The 14,271-nt window shown below is 37.5% G+C and overlaps 3 protein-coding genes across 3 annotated transcripts; 1 reads left to right on the top strand and 2 right to left on the bottom strand.

Moving 5' to 3' along the window:
• Window positions 1-202: 202 nt before the first annotated feature.
• On the bottom strand, window positions 203-4,417 carry LOC125584452. The gene has a single exon (XM_048752935.1). The coding sequence runs from the start codon at window positions 4,415-4,417 to the stop codon at window positions 203-205; it is 4,215 nt and encodes a 1,404-aa protein (XP_048608892.1).
• A 3,255-nt stretch (window positions 4,418-7,672) lies between these two features.
• LOC125587908 lies at window positions 7,673-10,744 on the bottom strand. Its single transcript, XM_048759277.1, has 9 exons — window positions 10,151-10,744; window positions 9,750-10,023; window positions 9,285-9,399; window positions 9,088-9,212; window positions 8,921-9,002; window positions 8,708-8,819; window positions 8,481-8,644; window positions 8,293-8,413; window positions 7,673-8,176 (listed from the first exon to the last, which is right to left on the bottom strand). Exons 1-9 carry the CDS (start codon window positions 10,337-10,339, stop codon window positions 7,868-7,870), a joined length of 1,491 nt encoding a protein of 496 aa, XP_048615234.1. The 5' UTR covers window positions 10,340-10,744; the 3' UTR covers window positions 7,673-7,867.
• A 370-nt stretch (window positions 10,745-11,114) lies between these two features.
• Window positions 11,115-13,184, top strand: LOC106371594 (60S ribosomal protein L3-1). The gene is made up of 5 exons (XM_048759282.1): window positions 11,115-11,256; window positions 11,336-11,433; window positions 11,827-11,937; window positions 12,015-12,729; window positions 12,804-13,184. The coding sequence occupies exons 2-5, from the start codon at window positions 11,349-11,351 to the stop codon at window positions 13,066-13,068; spliced, it is 1,176 nt and encodes a 391-aa protein (XP_048615239.1). The 5' UTR covers window positions 11,115-11,256; window positions 11,336-11,348; the 3' UTR covers window positions 13,069-13,184.
• The last annotated feature ends 1,087 nt before the right edge of the window (window positions 13,185-14,271 follow it).

The following is a 14,271-nucleotide window of genomic DNA, read 5'->3' on the forward strand; positions in this document are numbered from 1 at the left end:
AAATAGATTAGTATTTGTTGTCAATTAATTAGATAATAGAGTAGGAGACGTACTTGGAAGTAGTGAGGTAAACTTCATCACAGAAAGAGTTTTAGTTCTGATTCATTTCTGGTGGTGCCTCGAGTGCTGCATAGTAGATAGATATGAATTAGTAGATAGATAACCACTTAGAAACATTCTATGAGGTTCTGAGTTTTAAATGTTACTTACTCTCATGGGAATTAAGGCGGTTGAAGATTTCCTTGTAGACTATGTTCTTCACTTTTTGTTTGTGTGAATCTTCGCCTTTGATGATTTTTAGTCCTGCTTTGCTTGTTACACGTGAGAGGGACACGTAGAGTTGACCATGTGAGAAGACCGGTCTAGGAAGGTATAGGATAACCTCTTTTAAGCTTTGGCCCTGGCTTTTGTTGATTGTCATTGCATAACACAATCTGATAGGAAACTGGCGTCGACGTAAAGTGAACGGTAGCTGTGTATCCCCTTGCAAGAGGATTATTCTTGGGATCAAAACTTCATTTCCAATATGGGAGCCAGTAATTATATCTGCCTTAAGCACTCTTTCGCCTATGTGGGTTAGGATCATACGGGTACCATTACATAATCCTTTTGTTTGATTTATGTTGCGCAGAAGCATAATCGGGGCCCCAACTTTGAGAGTGAGTTTATGGGAAGGCAATCCTGGAAACTCCATGGAGTTGAGATACTCAATGGCGTATAGTGTATCATTTTGGTTTGACTGAGTTTCCGAAACCTCAAAGCTATCGTAACTGTAGTAGTCTTTTGACTCTCCGTCGGTTTTGGAGATTGTATACGCATTGATTTCATCGACTGTATCATTTCGGGGTGTTAGGATAGCTTTATCGGTGTAGGAACTTTGGGAGGCCTCTATTTGGTTGATATCACCATACGCTGCATCGACAACTTGCTTTAATGACTCATCTTTAGTCTCTTCGACCAATAAGGGATCGATGTTTACCATTTGGTCATGGTAGCCATCGTCCTCATCTTCATGTACTGATTCTGGACGACCTTCACCGACTCTGAGAAGCCAATCAGAGAACTCTTTTTCGTCCTGGTTGACTCGCATATTTGTCTTCAAAGAGAACTTGTGGCAGAAGTTCCATAGATATGAATGACTTATCGAAGCTAAGACAGTATCAGCTCTACTTCCTTGTGGAACTACCGGAAGGATCTGTCTAAAATCACCACCTAACAAAACAGTTTTTCCGCCAAAAGTTTGATCTTTTGCGTGGGGATTTTTGATAGACATTATGTCCTTCAAAGTTTTGTCAAGTGCTTCGAAGGCATGTTTGTGTGTCATAGGTGCCTCATCCCAGATTATGAGGTCTGTTTTCTCAATGAGTTCAGCGAGCATCGTACCTGGTTTGATGTTGCAGAGCTTATCTTCGTCGAGCTTCAAAGGAATATTAAAGCGTGAATGAGCTGTTCTTCCGTTTGGTAGTAGCAGTGCAGCTATTCCTGAAGAAGCTACCGGGAGAACGATTTGTTTCCTCGAGCGAAGTCTGGATATGATGGTTTGATAGAGGAATGTTTTTCCTGTGCCCCCTGCGCCATGTACAAAGAATAGTTTTCCATCCTTTTTATCAACAGAGTCTAATACTGATTCGTAAATCGCACGCTGCTCGGCGTTAAGCAAGTTGTACTGACTGTCATGTCTGAGGGTTTCTTCGGCGACATCGTAATCCATTTCTTGGTTCCACAAACTGTTCCCCAATTCTTTTAGCAAAACGGGTTTGATCTTAGGCATCTCTTTAATATCGTTTAAAGAACGGTCTTGCATGCGCATCAACTTTTCCACTTCGATTAACGTGTATTGCTCAAGGGTCTCATCGTCCAGTTCCAGATTTGAGTGGCCTAAGATCCTTTGCCTCTTGTGAAGTATGTCCTCACTCATTGATTTCCATGAGTGCTCCCATAGTCCTTTGGGGCTTGCAACGAAGCAAGTGTTTAGAAAGGTGACAAACATATCGCGGAGTTGGTATGGGGTGGCTGTTCTAGCACCCTCCGACATACTCTCGAGCCATTCAACATCGTCGTCCAAATAGCCTCGTGCATGGCACACTGATTTGAAGTCAGGATATTTCACGTCGTTGAAAGTTTTCAGCTCGTCGTAACTCCTAGGACCCTTGATCTTATTAATGAGGATCCTCAAATAATATCGATCTCCTGCTGATGGATGGACAGCCACGATTCGTCCAATGGTTTTTCCTTTCTTACGTTCAGACCAGACTTTGGTAGTGTTGTTCCATACGAAATATTCTGGTATCTGCACATATGTCAGTGTCCGGGCAAACGCTGACCTTCTGCATAAGACCATCCATTCAGTAAACATTGTCTTCTCAATACCTGGCTTGCGGATTACACGGCCGAGGTTGTCGGTTGATTTGATTGTGATGTTATGTTCGCCTTCTAGGTGAATGATAAGCTTCTCAACTGACGGCTTTCGTTTGTGTATATGGAATGCGAAATTCCGCCACATAGACTCGCAAGCAGATACATACCGAGCATCGATATACTCTTGGATCTCATTCCGCTGCTTCAACACTCTTTCCTTTGGCTCCCCAGATGCTATTGTGTCAGGGGTAGAAATCGGGTTTCCTTTTTCGATAACTGCGGATGCTCTGTCAACACCCTTGGTTATGTACTTGAAAAGATACTTCACTGCACTCGTACGATTACACCATTCTACATTAATATGAGCTTCGTACTTCTTTAGCAGCTTAATGTTATGAGGCACAACGAATGTGTTGTCTATGATTGCCCCATTTTTTCGGAGAGGGTCAGTTTCATTCCGGCGGCGGCGATATAATACATACCCTGACTTGTCAATCGAAGTACTCCCATTATAGGGCCGAGGATACTTCTTTGTGCACACATTATTTTCCATACACGGTGACTTCTGATTAAAGACACCACATGGACCATGGATCATGTGTTTTGTTACCAAATTGTAAGCTTCCGGGTCTTCCTCTTTGTTTGGGAGCTCTGCTGAAATAATCTCATCTATTTCCTCTGAACTTGGTGTTCTGGAAGAGTTTCCAAACCACAATAATATATGTGCATGAGGGAGGCCTCTTTTTTGAAACTCTATTCTGTGGAGAGCTGCTGTGTATGGCTTGAAGAAAGTTCCTTTTTTGAAATCCTTGAGTAGCTCATCTAGCTTCATCTTAAATACCCGACATTCAATGTCTGGTCTATCATTGGGGGAGCCCCCACCGTATCTATCAAGATGTTCTTTAATTTCTTTCCAATTAGGATTGGCCGTCATTGTAATAAACAAATCTGGATTTCCATACTCTCTGCAAATAGCCATCGCATCATGGTATTTTTCAACTAAGTACCGTGGCCCGCCGGTGAAACTTGGCGGCAGTATGAACCTCTGACCGATAATTTTAGCATCGGTGTCACCCTTGCTAACAGCATCGAGTACATTACTGTAGAGTTCGGCTCTCAAAACATCTTGGTTATTCCTCGCCCATCTTAGTCGATCCTCCTCGATTGCCGTAAAAACGTCCACAGCATATTGATGGAGGAGACGACCGCCTTTAACCAATGTCATCCCTTGGTTAAGACGTGTCTGAATCTGAGCAGCGTAGTATTGGCGTATGGTCAGGAATTGCCTTGTTCTTGAAGTGCCTGTCTCAAGTTGTAATGGGATTTCGGGGTGAAATCCATACTCACCATATGGAAAGAGTAGAGGATATTGGAGACTCATGTATAGAGGGTGATCGTCACGTATCTGCTGCAAAGTGTCAGATTGGAATTGGACGACTATATCTCGTTCTCCAATTGTTGATGACATATCCCCTACGATAAGGCCTGCGACCTCACTCGTACTCGGAAGATCATATTCTTTCCCTTTCCCTTTATCTGGGAGCAACCTAATACTGAATTCTTGCCCGCTGCCTTCGTAGTGGTCGCGCGCCCGTCGGAAAAGCTTAGCTAAACAATTATTTTCGTCAATCATCTCGATGAGGCGCGCTAAGGTTGCTTCGTCAAGGTTACCTTCTGTTGAGGTTTGGCCCATCGCTTTTAAACGGTTTCTGACTTCGTTGCCCGTATCAAATATATAAAGCTGGAGATATTCGGGGGGACGGCCTTGTCGCGGTATAAGCGAGCCAATTCTATGGAGTGTTTGACCCTGGATCCGTATAGTGTAAGGTCCAGGAGCATTCACCACACTATAGTCCATTTTCATCCCAACGGAGGTGAAAGCCAGTACAGAATTATAGACTCGGATGGCATCCCGAAACCAACTATGCTGAAGAAGTTCTTCTAACAGAGGTGGGGGTTGATTGATCGGGGGAAGCTTTATTAGACCATGGTTACAGCAAATTGTGAATGTCAGTTCACCAGTTTTGAAGTCTTTACCAGTGCTCTCTGAAGTCCACATTAACGCACCACATTTTGTGCATTCTACGATGGGGTTACCTTCGGATTTAGATGTGGAGCATTTATCTGTGGTTAAACGTGTTTCAATTTGTTAAGACATACTATGTTTAATATTTTATAGTTAAAAGCGTTTAATATTTGGTAACAACTATAATATATATTTGATTGCCTATAATACGTAGGCAAATAGCCATTTTGAAAAACAAATAAAGAAAAATTGCTATTATGATTTCAGTAGTTCGCATTGAAAGTTATTAGCAACCAAAACTTGTCATCTAAATTATCTAACATTTAGCGGATTCGGTTTCTAAATTAACGCACTAATTCTCGACACTGATTTAAAATAGTAGTTTAAAATATGTACCTTTCTTTGCAGTTCTTGTTGGATGTAAGCCATGGGATCCTCGTGGAGCATGTAGACCTACTCGTATAACATATGCAGATGAAACATATAAGTTTTTATAATTGTTTCTTAAGTGTTTTATAGTTGATAGAGATATTTACCTTGCGGCAGGGATAACGTTCGTTTGGATAGCAAGATGGCTTTTCTCATCCCTCGTGCGTTTTTGTGTCTCACTGGTTAAATAATAAACAATACAATTAAGAGGTATAAGCGTAAGACATTGAGGAACAATGATGTTTGTAGGCTGAAAAGATTTTATACCGTAAAGGTCACATTTATCACATCCACCTGTACGATATAATTAGATAACCCAATTAGTGTATCAATAGTTATTGGTGAAAATATATTATTAAAATCCATTAAAACTTACAATCATAATATTTGGGTTTGAACGTCGGTGGATCGCATATCTTATTGACTACAAAATATATTCATAGTTTAAAATAGTATGCTTTTCGAGTAGAAAATAATTTATCTTCAGAGTAATAACACACCTTTGGGTTTGTTGCGTGCTCCGAGTGGACGTCCTCTTTTTCTTTTATGCGTGCTCCCAGTAGAAGTTTCTGGATGAAAAGAATTTAGGAAGATGTTTATAATATATATATATATATATATATATATATTTTTTTCTGTAAAGTTATAAGAAAACAACATATCACAATTGAAGTTTATGGTATCTTTTATACCTATCGTTATTTAAATTTATTTTGACGAATGTCATGGTTCAGATAATAATGGCAAGCCTTTGTGAGGGCAACAGGAAAGCGTATTTTAACACTTTTTGTAACTTGTTAAAAATGTTTTTATTGGTCCTTGTTAGATTGTTTTAATGAAAATAGCTAAAATGTTTTATTTAATAGATAAAATGAAACTAATACTTTAGGTATATGGAAAATTAGATTTCTTTTTAAAAATTTTTTTTTTTAAATAACTAAATTTTAAATTTTTTAAAAGGGTAAATAATTGGGGAAGATAAGAAAATAACGGTTTGAAGTGCTTTTTTTACGAAAATTCATATTGTTTTATTTTAATCAAGATGTTACTAACTATTGTATTCATAATAAGTGGGTTTTTTCAAAATTTAATGCAGTAATAGATTGTGCAGAAAATTATTTGTAAGTTTATCATATATTTGAAATTAATATTTAGCTAAGTAGAAAATATTTCATTTAAATTTAAAAAATTTATTGTAAGGGTTTCTGAGTGCAAGATAGACACATTTCGTTTATATAAATACGAAAAATTCATTGACTCTTTAGATAAATATTCTTATTTTCCTACCATGTTCTTATTAAAAGAGTTTCATCTTATGTTTATCAAACTATATACATGTTTTTTCCTTACTAACAGTAACTCTTATTAAAACAGAAATAATAATATATGTGAACTCCAGCTTCTATTATATGTATAAAATAAAAGATAATTAAAAAAATGAAAGTTAGAATTTTTTTTAGTTTTTTTTTTAAATAACTAAATGTTAAATTTTTAAAAAAGGGTAAATAATTGACGAAGATAAGAAAATAACGGTTTGAAGTGTTTTTTACGAAAATTCTTATTGTTCTATTTTAATCAAGATGTTACTAACTATTGTATTCATAATAAGTGGGTTTTTTTAAAATTTAATGCAGTAAAAGATTGTGCAGAAAATTGTTTGTAAGTTTATCATATATTTAAAATTAATAATTAGCTAACAATTATTATTCATAGAAATAAGAAGAAGTCATAAGATATCCCGGTTGTCTTATCTTCTAATAGTAGAGTTAGTTAACTTTTGAAATTGAGTTTAAGTTTACTTATTATATAGATAGTTTTTAAAAAACAATTTTACCACGTTCTTATTTGAAAAAGAATTATCTTATGTTTACCAAACCATATACATGTTTTTTTAACTACTACTAACTCTTATCAAAAAGAGAGACTCATATATGAGATTCCAGGTTCTATTATAGATAGATAAGAAAAAGATAGAAAAAATACAGTGATTTCTATAGTATACTAATAATTATACGGAAAATAATTTATGTTCTTTTAATAATTGATTACTCACGTTACCAAGTTTTTACAGATTTGTGGTTTTAGTAGAACCATCTAATATAGTTTTTTTACCAAAGACCCGGGATAATAATAACCTGTGATGTATGTGTTCTATGATAATAATAATCTGTGATGTAAAAGAATTTAAAATTTCAAATACCAGTTATTTTCATATTAATATAATTAGCTTAGTATATTGGGAGACGCGTGAGACAATACAATCTTAAAAGGTTTGTATTTTTGTACCTGGAGTTTCGAAAGGGGGTGTTGGAGGTGGGTTCTCCATTCTTTTATAACTCTTTCCTGAGAATCAAACAGGAGAATCAAACATTAGTTCCTACACAATTGTTTTTTTGTTTCAAACAGGATCAATATTCGTATATCCTCTGTTTGTTAAATAATTGTCACACTTACAAAAACTTCTCGCGAGCTTCTTGGAAAACCGTATTAGGAGCCAAGGTAAAACCGGGAGGGAGAAGAATTGTGTTGCAGAGCGTTTGGTAATCGAGTATGTAAACGGGAGTAGGAAGTTTAGTTTTATTTTTGCCCTGGTTTAAGGTATTGTATTATTCTGTAGGGGCATAATTTTGGAAAGATATCAGTGAGATGAGATATGAAATATTTTCTTACCTTAATTTTCGAAAACACATTTAATTATTGTGTTCGACATTAATATGATTAGTGATCGCATGTTCAGTTGGCTTTCTCATTAACCTTATGGATTTTTGATATGGGAAGATTCCCATACTGAATCTCGTCTTTAAGACAGTAAGATGCTAATATATTTAAAAAATAACGTGTTTTCCTGCAATTGCTAACTTGAGACTGTGATAACTGTTAACATATAATCCAAAAAAAAAAACTCGGGAATTCAAACTGAAACAAAACCATAGTCATGAAAATATCTATCAAAACACAAACTCAAAATGAAAAACCATGAGGCAGCATAGATTTGGAAACACAAACACTAAAACAGCATCCAGATTTCCATATCTGAGAAGACTCACGCGAGAGCTAGTCCCCACGCTTAAGGCGTTTAGCTTCCTCTAAATTAGTACCGTCACAAGTTCTCTTACTTCCCTCTGCAGAACCCACATGGTTTATGAACTTTTCCTCCGATGCTGCAGTAGTCTCGTTAACTTCAGAAGATTCTGTCGCTGGTGGAGTGTCTAGAGGGAGGATCTTGGTCACGGTAAGAGATCGTGTCTTGCCTGAGAAGTTATGCTCTGTAACTTTGACACAAAATTTATGCTTCTGACCAATGGTGCTGATTAGAGCTTCAGGAACAGGCGCCTCATGGTTAACTCCTTCGTTCCCATTAGCCTGACATTCAATCAAAAAAGAGTGTCAAGCTATATACTTTTCGTAGCATTGTCTGAGTAAAAGAAGACAGCGTCAAGTCAATATGTGTGAGAGCTTAAATACTTATAAAAAGCTACCTCAAAATAGCTTCTAACTAACTCTGATGCTGGCTTCCCAGTCAGCTCACGACCAGCATCCCCAAGTAGCACAAAAACAGCTTGGTCACTGTTGTCATACACGGATATCTTTGAAAGGTACCTGTTATGAAACAATCAGAACCAAATACAAATGAAAAATTAATTGAAAGTCAGGAGAGAATTCTTACTGTGCCACACCAGAGACGTTAACCTTCTCACACTTGTTGTTTGTACAAATCAACGAAGTTGGGCCTTTGCTCACCTTACTATGGCACCCACTGCATGAAATGTAGTACCAAGAAGAACCATGCACGACATCATCGATCGTAGCCGTGCACTCAAAAAAGGCATCCTGTGTAAGTGCATAAGAATATAAATTTTTCTTAACGGCCAAAGATATAAAGATTGAGTTTACCTTTGCGGTTTCCTGCTTGATGTAGGAGAATATTTCCTCTATAGTCATTGTCTCACGTTTGGTTACTATCTCCGCATTAACCTGCTCAGCAATATGGGGGTTAGCCCCCAACCTGCGACAGAGTAGAAATCATTTATTTAGTCATTCACTGCAATGAGATAGCGTGGGCAATTCACTAAGTAATAGAGAAAAGCAAAACACGTAAATATTTACCAAGCGAAGTAATCTATGGTGGGCTGGACATCGTAGTCCATGAACACCCGCGAAGACGACATCGAGGTCAAGGCAAGAGTGCCTGTGGTCATATGAAAAACGCATCAAAGAACACTAACTGGATAGATGTACCTGTAAAAAACCTATATTGAAGACAAAAAAAGAACCTCCGAGGGTCTTCGTGTTAACGGTCGTGACCAGTAACACAGTGGGTGTGCGGTTGTACGACTTAAACTTCTTGCAGAAGTCTCTTGCAGCCTGATCCCAAAGGTATAGCTTCATGACCGGTCCACTGTGCAAAAACGATACTAAATAGTTAAGAGGTGTAAACAGAAGTTGTTGTTTAAAAATGATGAAAACATACTCATGCGATTGGATATGGATCAGAACACGCCTCGCCTTTGCTATCTCCACTTCGTCAAGAACGGGGGCCTCAACAATACTTTGACCATTAACCAACTTCATGTGGCCAACAACATCTATAACATTGTTCATCAATAGTGTTAGTAATTAGTTAAAGCAATTATGTTAAGTGACATTACGTGAGAAGCTAAAATCGCAAACACACAACAAATCCAATCATCGATTCAATAAAATCCGAGGGTCGAGTGTAGAGAGTATTTAAGAAACCCAAAACAACAACACAGCTAAGTCGAGATATATATATATCTAAGCATTAAGAAAGGCATAATCATACGTCTAATAATCAAGTCGAGATATATATTTATATCTAAGCAGTAACAAAGGCCAAAGACTACTTCTAATAATCTAACAACGCAATAATCAAGCAACGACGTTAAGAATTAACGTAGGGAATTACAGAGCTTACCGTAGAGGTCTCCTTTGAGATCACAATTAGCTTGAAACTCCTCATACGAATGGAACCGGAAACTGTCTTCATCGAAAGGGATGTGACAGTCTCGAAGAACCGCCAGTTCCGAGTTCCATGAGAACGACACTGTAACAGTATGATCAGCAACACGAAACACAGTTTTGTTTCTGGATCCATAGAAGTTAGTGAGTTTGTAAACAGATCCTCGCTTCAAATCGGGTAGATATTTTTTGATACGCCCCGGGGAAACAAATCCTTGAATAAGTGTTCCCTGCGAAGAACAACATTTTTTAAAAAAAATTTAGATAAGTGAAGAACTTGAATAAGAGTTCCCTGCGAAGAACAACATTTTTTAAAAAAAATTTAAATAAGTGAAGAACGACGATTCATTACTATACCTTTTCGTCGATGAGTAGCATCTCCATGCCGATGAGCGTCTTCTTCAGTGGGTTCCAAGCCTCCCAGAAATGGATGAGCCGAAACCGCAACTGAGATTCGTGATGACCCAGCGAGAGATCTTTGAAGAACACGACTTTTTCATCATAATCGGAGGAGACAATCGACTTCCCATGTGGTTTCATCGCCATCGATCGAGTTTCGAATTAATCTAGGGTTTTGATTTGCGATCGGGTGAAAAAACTTTATATAAAGGAGCAAAGGAGGAAGGTGAAACGAAACCATTAAGAAAAAAATTGATTGCAAAATTGAAAGGAAAGAAACTGAAGGTGAATGAGGAGATGATCAGAACTCAAGGGGGAAGATGAATAGAAATGGGGAAGAGGCGGAGAGATCTGCGATTTCGTCTCCGTAGAGCCAGGTTAGACGACAAAGCCTCAACAGAAATGAAAACCAACACGAAGCCCATACGTACGAAGCACACCGTGAAAATGAAGCCCAAACCCAAAAATAAAATGTTTCTATTGGTCAAATATTTAATCTGACGTGGCAGCATATATGTTGAGGGAATGTCCCTTTTAGTATTGTGATACATAGATGGTGAAAGTTTACAGCACCAACGCAGGGTTCTCCGCATCTAATTGTTGAAAATATGTTTGTTCACTCGGTTAATCATAATCCAATTTAATCTGAACCTAGAAAAAACGATTTAACCAAATAATAAAAAAACAAAAAAAAGTAATAATGAAAGAGTCAGAAATCTCGTGTGGAAAAAAACGACGCTCATCACATCTATAAGATGCTTGCTTTCGTTATAGTTTGGATTTCATCATTCTCCTAAAAAAAAATTGTTTCAAAAAAACCCAAGAAAACTGAGTTATATAACTATGAAGCAATAGATTAGAACAGAATCGATGCGAGGAGAAGAAGACTGCGTTGATATATAGAAGATAAACGATTCGCCCTAGTTGTGGTGATATTGGGCTTTTAGGGCCCATTTAGGGAAACTAGGTTACACATTAGCGCTTAGGGGTTATATATAAAAAGGGTTTTTATTATTTTGCTTACTTCACTTTGTCAGCAGCCGCAGGACACATCGAAGCTTAAGGTTTTTCCATCTTCCCTTATCTCTCCGTTGATTCGTTTTGTTCGTCGTTAACATTTACAAATCTACGATTTGTATATAGGAGTAGGGGAAGAATGTCTCACAGGAAGTTTGAGCACCCAAGACACGGATCACTTGGTTTCCTACCAAGGAAGAGAGCTAACCGTCACAGAGGAAAAGGTCCGAGTCTTCCTTCTTGTTCAAATGCTTATATAGAGATTCGTTTGAAATGCGTTTTAATACATATTTAGTGGTTCTTAGACACTTTGGGTTACTTTGTGTATGTTAAAAATGGCCACGCACTGTCATTTTTGAAATTAAATTTCAGTGTCCTTAAATTTAGCATCAGTGTTACCGAAATGCTTACTTGATAACTGCTTCTGTTTTATTGTTGCGATTGAGAGTTCTTCAGATTTAGATATCTATCTTAAGATATTATTTGTATTTCTATTTGATATACTTTTCTGCTTCTCTTGTGAATGAAAGCTTTACTCTTATTTTTGTACTTACGATTGAATTTTCTCTTGCTTTTTTTTTTTGTTAATTAACACAAATGTTGTATTTGAACAACAGTGAAGGCCTTCCCTAAGGATGACCAAACCAAGCCTTGCAAGTTCACAGCCTTCATGGGATACAAGGCTGGTATGACCCACATCGTTAGAGATGTCGAGAAGCCCGGATCCAGTAAGTGCTTTTACTTTTATTTATTTTCGTATTCACAGATTGATGAATCTAATGATTATCGATCTTTGCTTGTGTAGAGCTTCACAAGAAGGAGACATGTGAGGCTGTTACCATCATTGAGACACCGGCTATGGTTGTTGTTGGAGTTGTTGCCTACGTCAAGACTCCCCGTGGCCTGAGGTCTTTGAACACTGTCTGGGCACAGCACTTGAGTGAAGAGGTGAGGAGAAGGTTCTACAAGAACTGGGCCAAGTCCAAGAAGAAGGCTTTCACCGGGTACGCCAAGCAGTATGAAACTGAGGAAGGCAAGAAGAGCATCCAGTCCCAGCTCGAGAAGATGAAGAAGTACGGAACAGTCATCCGTGTCTTGGCCCACACTCAGATCAGGAAGATGAAGGGGTTGAAGCAGAAGAAGGCTCACATGATGGAGATCCAGATCAACGGTGGCACCATCGCACAGAAGGTCGACTTCGCCTACAGCTTCTTCGAGAAGCAGATTCCCATCGACGCTGTATTCCAGAAGGATGAGATGATTGATGTGATTGGTGTGACCAAGGGTAAGGGGTACGAAGGTGTTGTTACCCGTTGGGGTGTGACTAGGCTTCCACGTAAGACTCACAGGGGTCTGCGTAAGGTTGCTTGTATCGGTGCGTGGCATCCTGCTAGAGTCTCTTACACCGTAGCCAGAGCTGGTCAGAACGGTTACCATCACCGTACCGAGCTGAACAAGAAGATTTACAGGTTGGGCAAGGTTGGTCAAGAGACGCACACAGCCATGACTGAATACGATAGGTGAGTAGATTTGTCTCTTTTACTCCTGTTCAAGTTATTATGTAACTGATGATGGGAATGTTTACTAATAATAGGACTGAGAAAGATGTGACCCCGATGGGAGGATTTGCACACTATGGTGTGGTGAAGGATGACTACTTGATGATTAAGGGATGCTGCATGGGTCCAAAGAAGAGGGTTGTGACTCTGAGACAGTCACTGCTTACTCAGACTTCCCGTCTTGCCATGGAGCAGATCAATCTCAAGTTCATCGACACTTCCTCAAAGATGGGTCATGGTAAATTCCAGACTACCCAGGAGAAGAACAAGTTTTACGGCCGTGCCGCTACCAAGGCTTAAATAAGTTTGTTTCTCTCGTATTAGCTCTTTCCCCAAAAAGTGTTGAAAAATACTCTTTTGAACGATTCTCTGCAATTTTGGATTTTAGTTATTTGGAGATTAAGACCATTATTATTCTTCGCCTCTTCTAATCGTCTCATTTTATTATTCTGATAGAAAATTTTAGGCAAATTGGTCTTTTTTTAAATTTGGAAAATCGGTATCCCTTATACACTAAAGCACAAGTCACATGGCCAATCAAATTCTGACACATGGTTTGTGCTTTAAAATTAATTGGAAACAAAATTAAAAGCATCATTAACCTCTGTCTGTCTCTAAACCGCTTTTCGAATAACCCACGATCTCTACCTCTTTCGTATAACCTGTTTATAAATTAAATGAACCTTGAAAACACAACTTATCCTCTTATCTCTTCTAAATTTTCAGTTTTTATTTTTTTCAAACGAACCTTGAAAGCACAACAGTAGTTTTGGAACCACTTTCGAAGCATCAATTTGATTGTGGCGGTCCAGTTTGAAAGTGCGTCGAATAGAGCTTGATGATTTTGGAGAGATTCGTCGAACCTTAAGGATTTTGTTGCATAACTTCTTGAATTTACAGGTATACGTGGTGGTATGCAACATATTCATATGAAACTCATTATGCAAAAGCAAAGTAAAAGAATAGCACAAATATTTTTTATTGTTCACTTTGAAATTATTATAGCTGTTTGAAGAAGAAGAACGTATGAGAAATCAAATAATTATTTTGGATCAGATCTGTTCCTGGGTAAAGTTGGGAAGCTTGAAGACAAATGGATTACATGGTAAAATGCAAAACGTTTGACCATTTAGAATTCCAGGTAAAAAAAATTGTTTACTTTTTATCCATTAAAAAAGTATATACAGCCTCAAAATTTTAATGCAGTAAATGATCTATTGACCATTTAAGTTGTAAAAGTGATTCTGTTTCAAAATCGTTTTACCTCCGAAATAATGCAATTTCAAATCATTTTTACAATTAATTTAGAAATTTATCAAGTTTTTACTCGGTAGTTTAAAAAAAATTTGTAAAATATAAAGCGAATAAGATTTATGAATAAAACCAATATTTCTCCTAAAACCTTAAATAGTAAAAAATATTTCTTTTTTTTAAAGCAAATAAGTATCAATATAATTTGTAAAATTAGATCTTAAAAATTCAAAAACCTATCAAAATATGAGC

The sequence above is a fragment of the Brassica napus genome, chromosome A2, assembly GCF_020379485.1.
Source record: "Brassica napus cultivar Da-Ae chromosome A2, Da-Ae, whole genome shotgun sequence".
Classification (NCBI taxonomy): Eukaryota; Viridiplantae; Streptophyta; class Magnoliopsida; order Brassicales; family Brassicaceae; genus Brassica; species Brassica napus.

Excerpts from the sequence above, each read along its gene's own strand:
- LOC125584452 (XM_048752935.1), bottom strand. The coding sequence starts at position 4,417 with ATGTGGACTTCAGAGAGCACTGGTAAAGACTTCAAAACTGGTGAACTG.
- LOC125587908 (XM_048759277.1), bottom strand. The coding sequence starts at position 10,339 with ATGGCGATGAAACCACATGGGAAGTCGATTGTCTCCTCCGATTATGAT. Across the intron at positions 9,213-9,284 it reads ATCCATATCCAATCGCATGA|TGGACCGGTCATGAAGCTAT; the intron begins GTATGTTTTCAT and ends GTTTTTGCACAG. Across the intron at positions 8,820-8,920 it reads ACCATAGATTACTTCGCTTG|GTTGGGGGCTAACCCCCATA; the intron begins GTAAATATTTAC and ends ACTCTGTCGCAG.
- LOC106371594 (XM_048759282.1), top strand. The coding sequence starts at position 11,349 with ATGTCTCACAGGAAGTTTGAGCACCCAAGACACGGATCACTTGGTTTC. Across the intron at positions 11,938-12,014 it reads TGTCGAGAAGCCCGGATCCA|AGCTTCACAAGAAGGAGACA; the intron begins GTAAGTGCTTTT and ends TTGCTTGTGTAG. Across the intron at positions 12,730-12,803 it reads GCCATGACTGAATACGATAG|GACTGAGAAAGATGTGACCC; the intron begins GTGAGTAGATTT and ends TACTAATAATAG.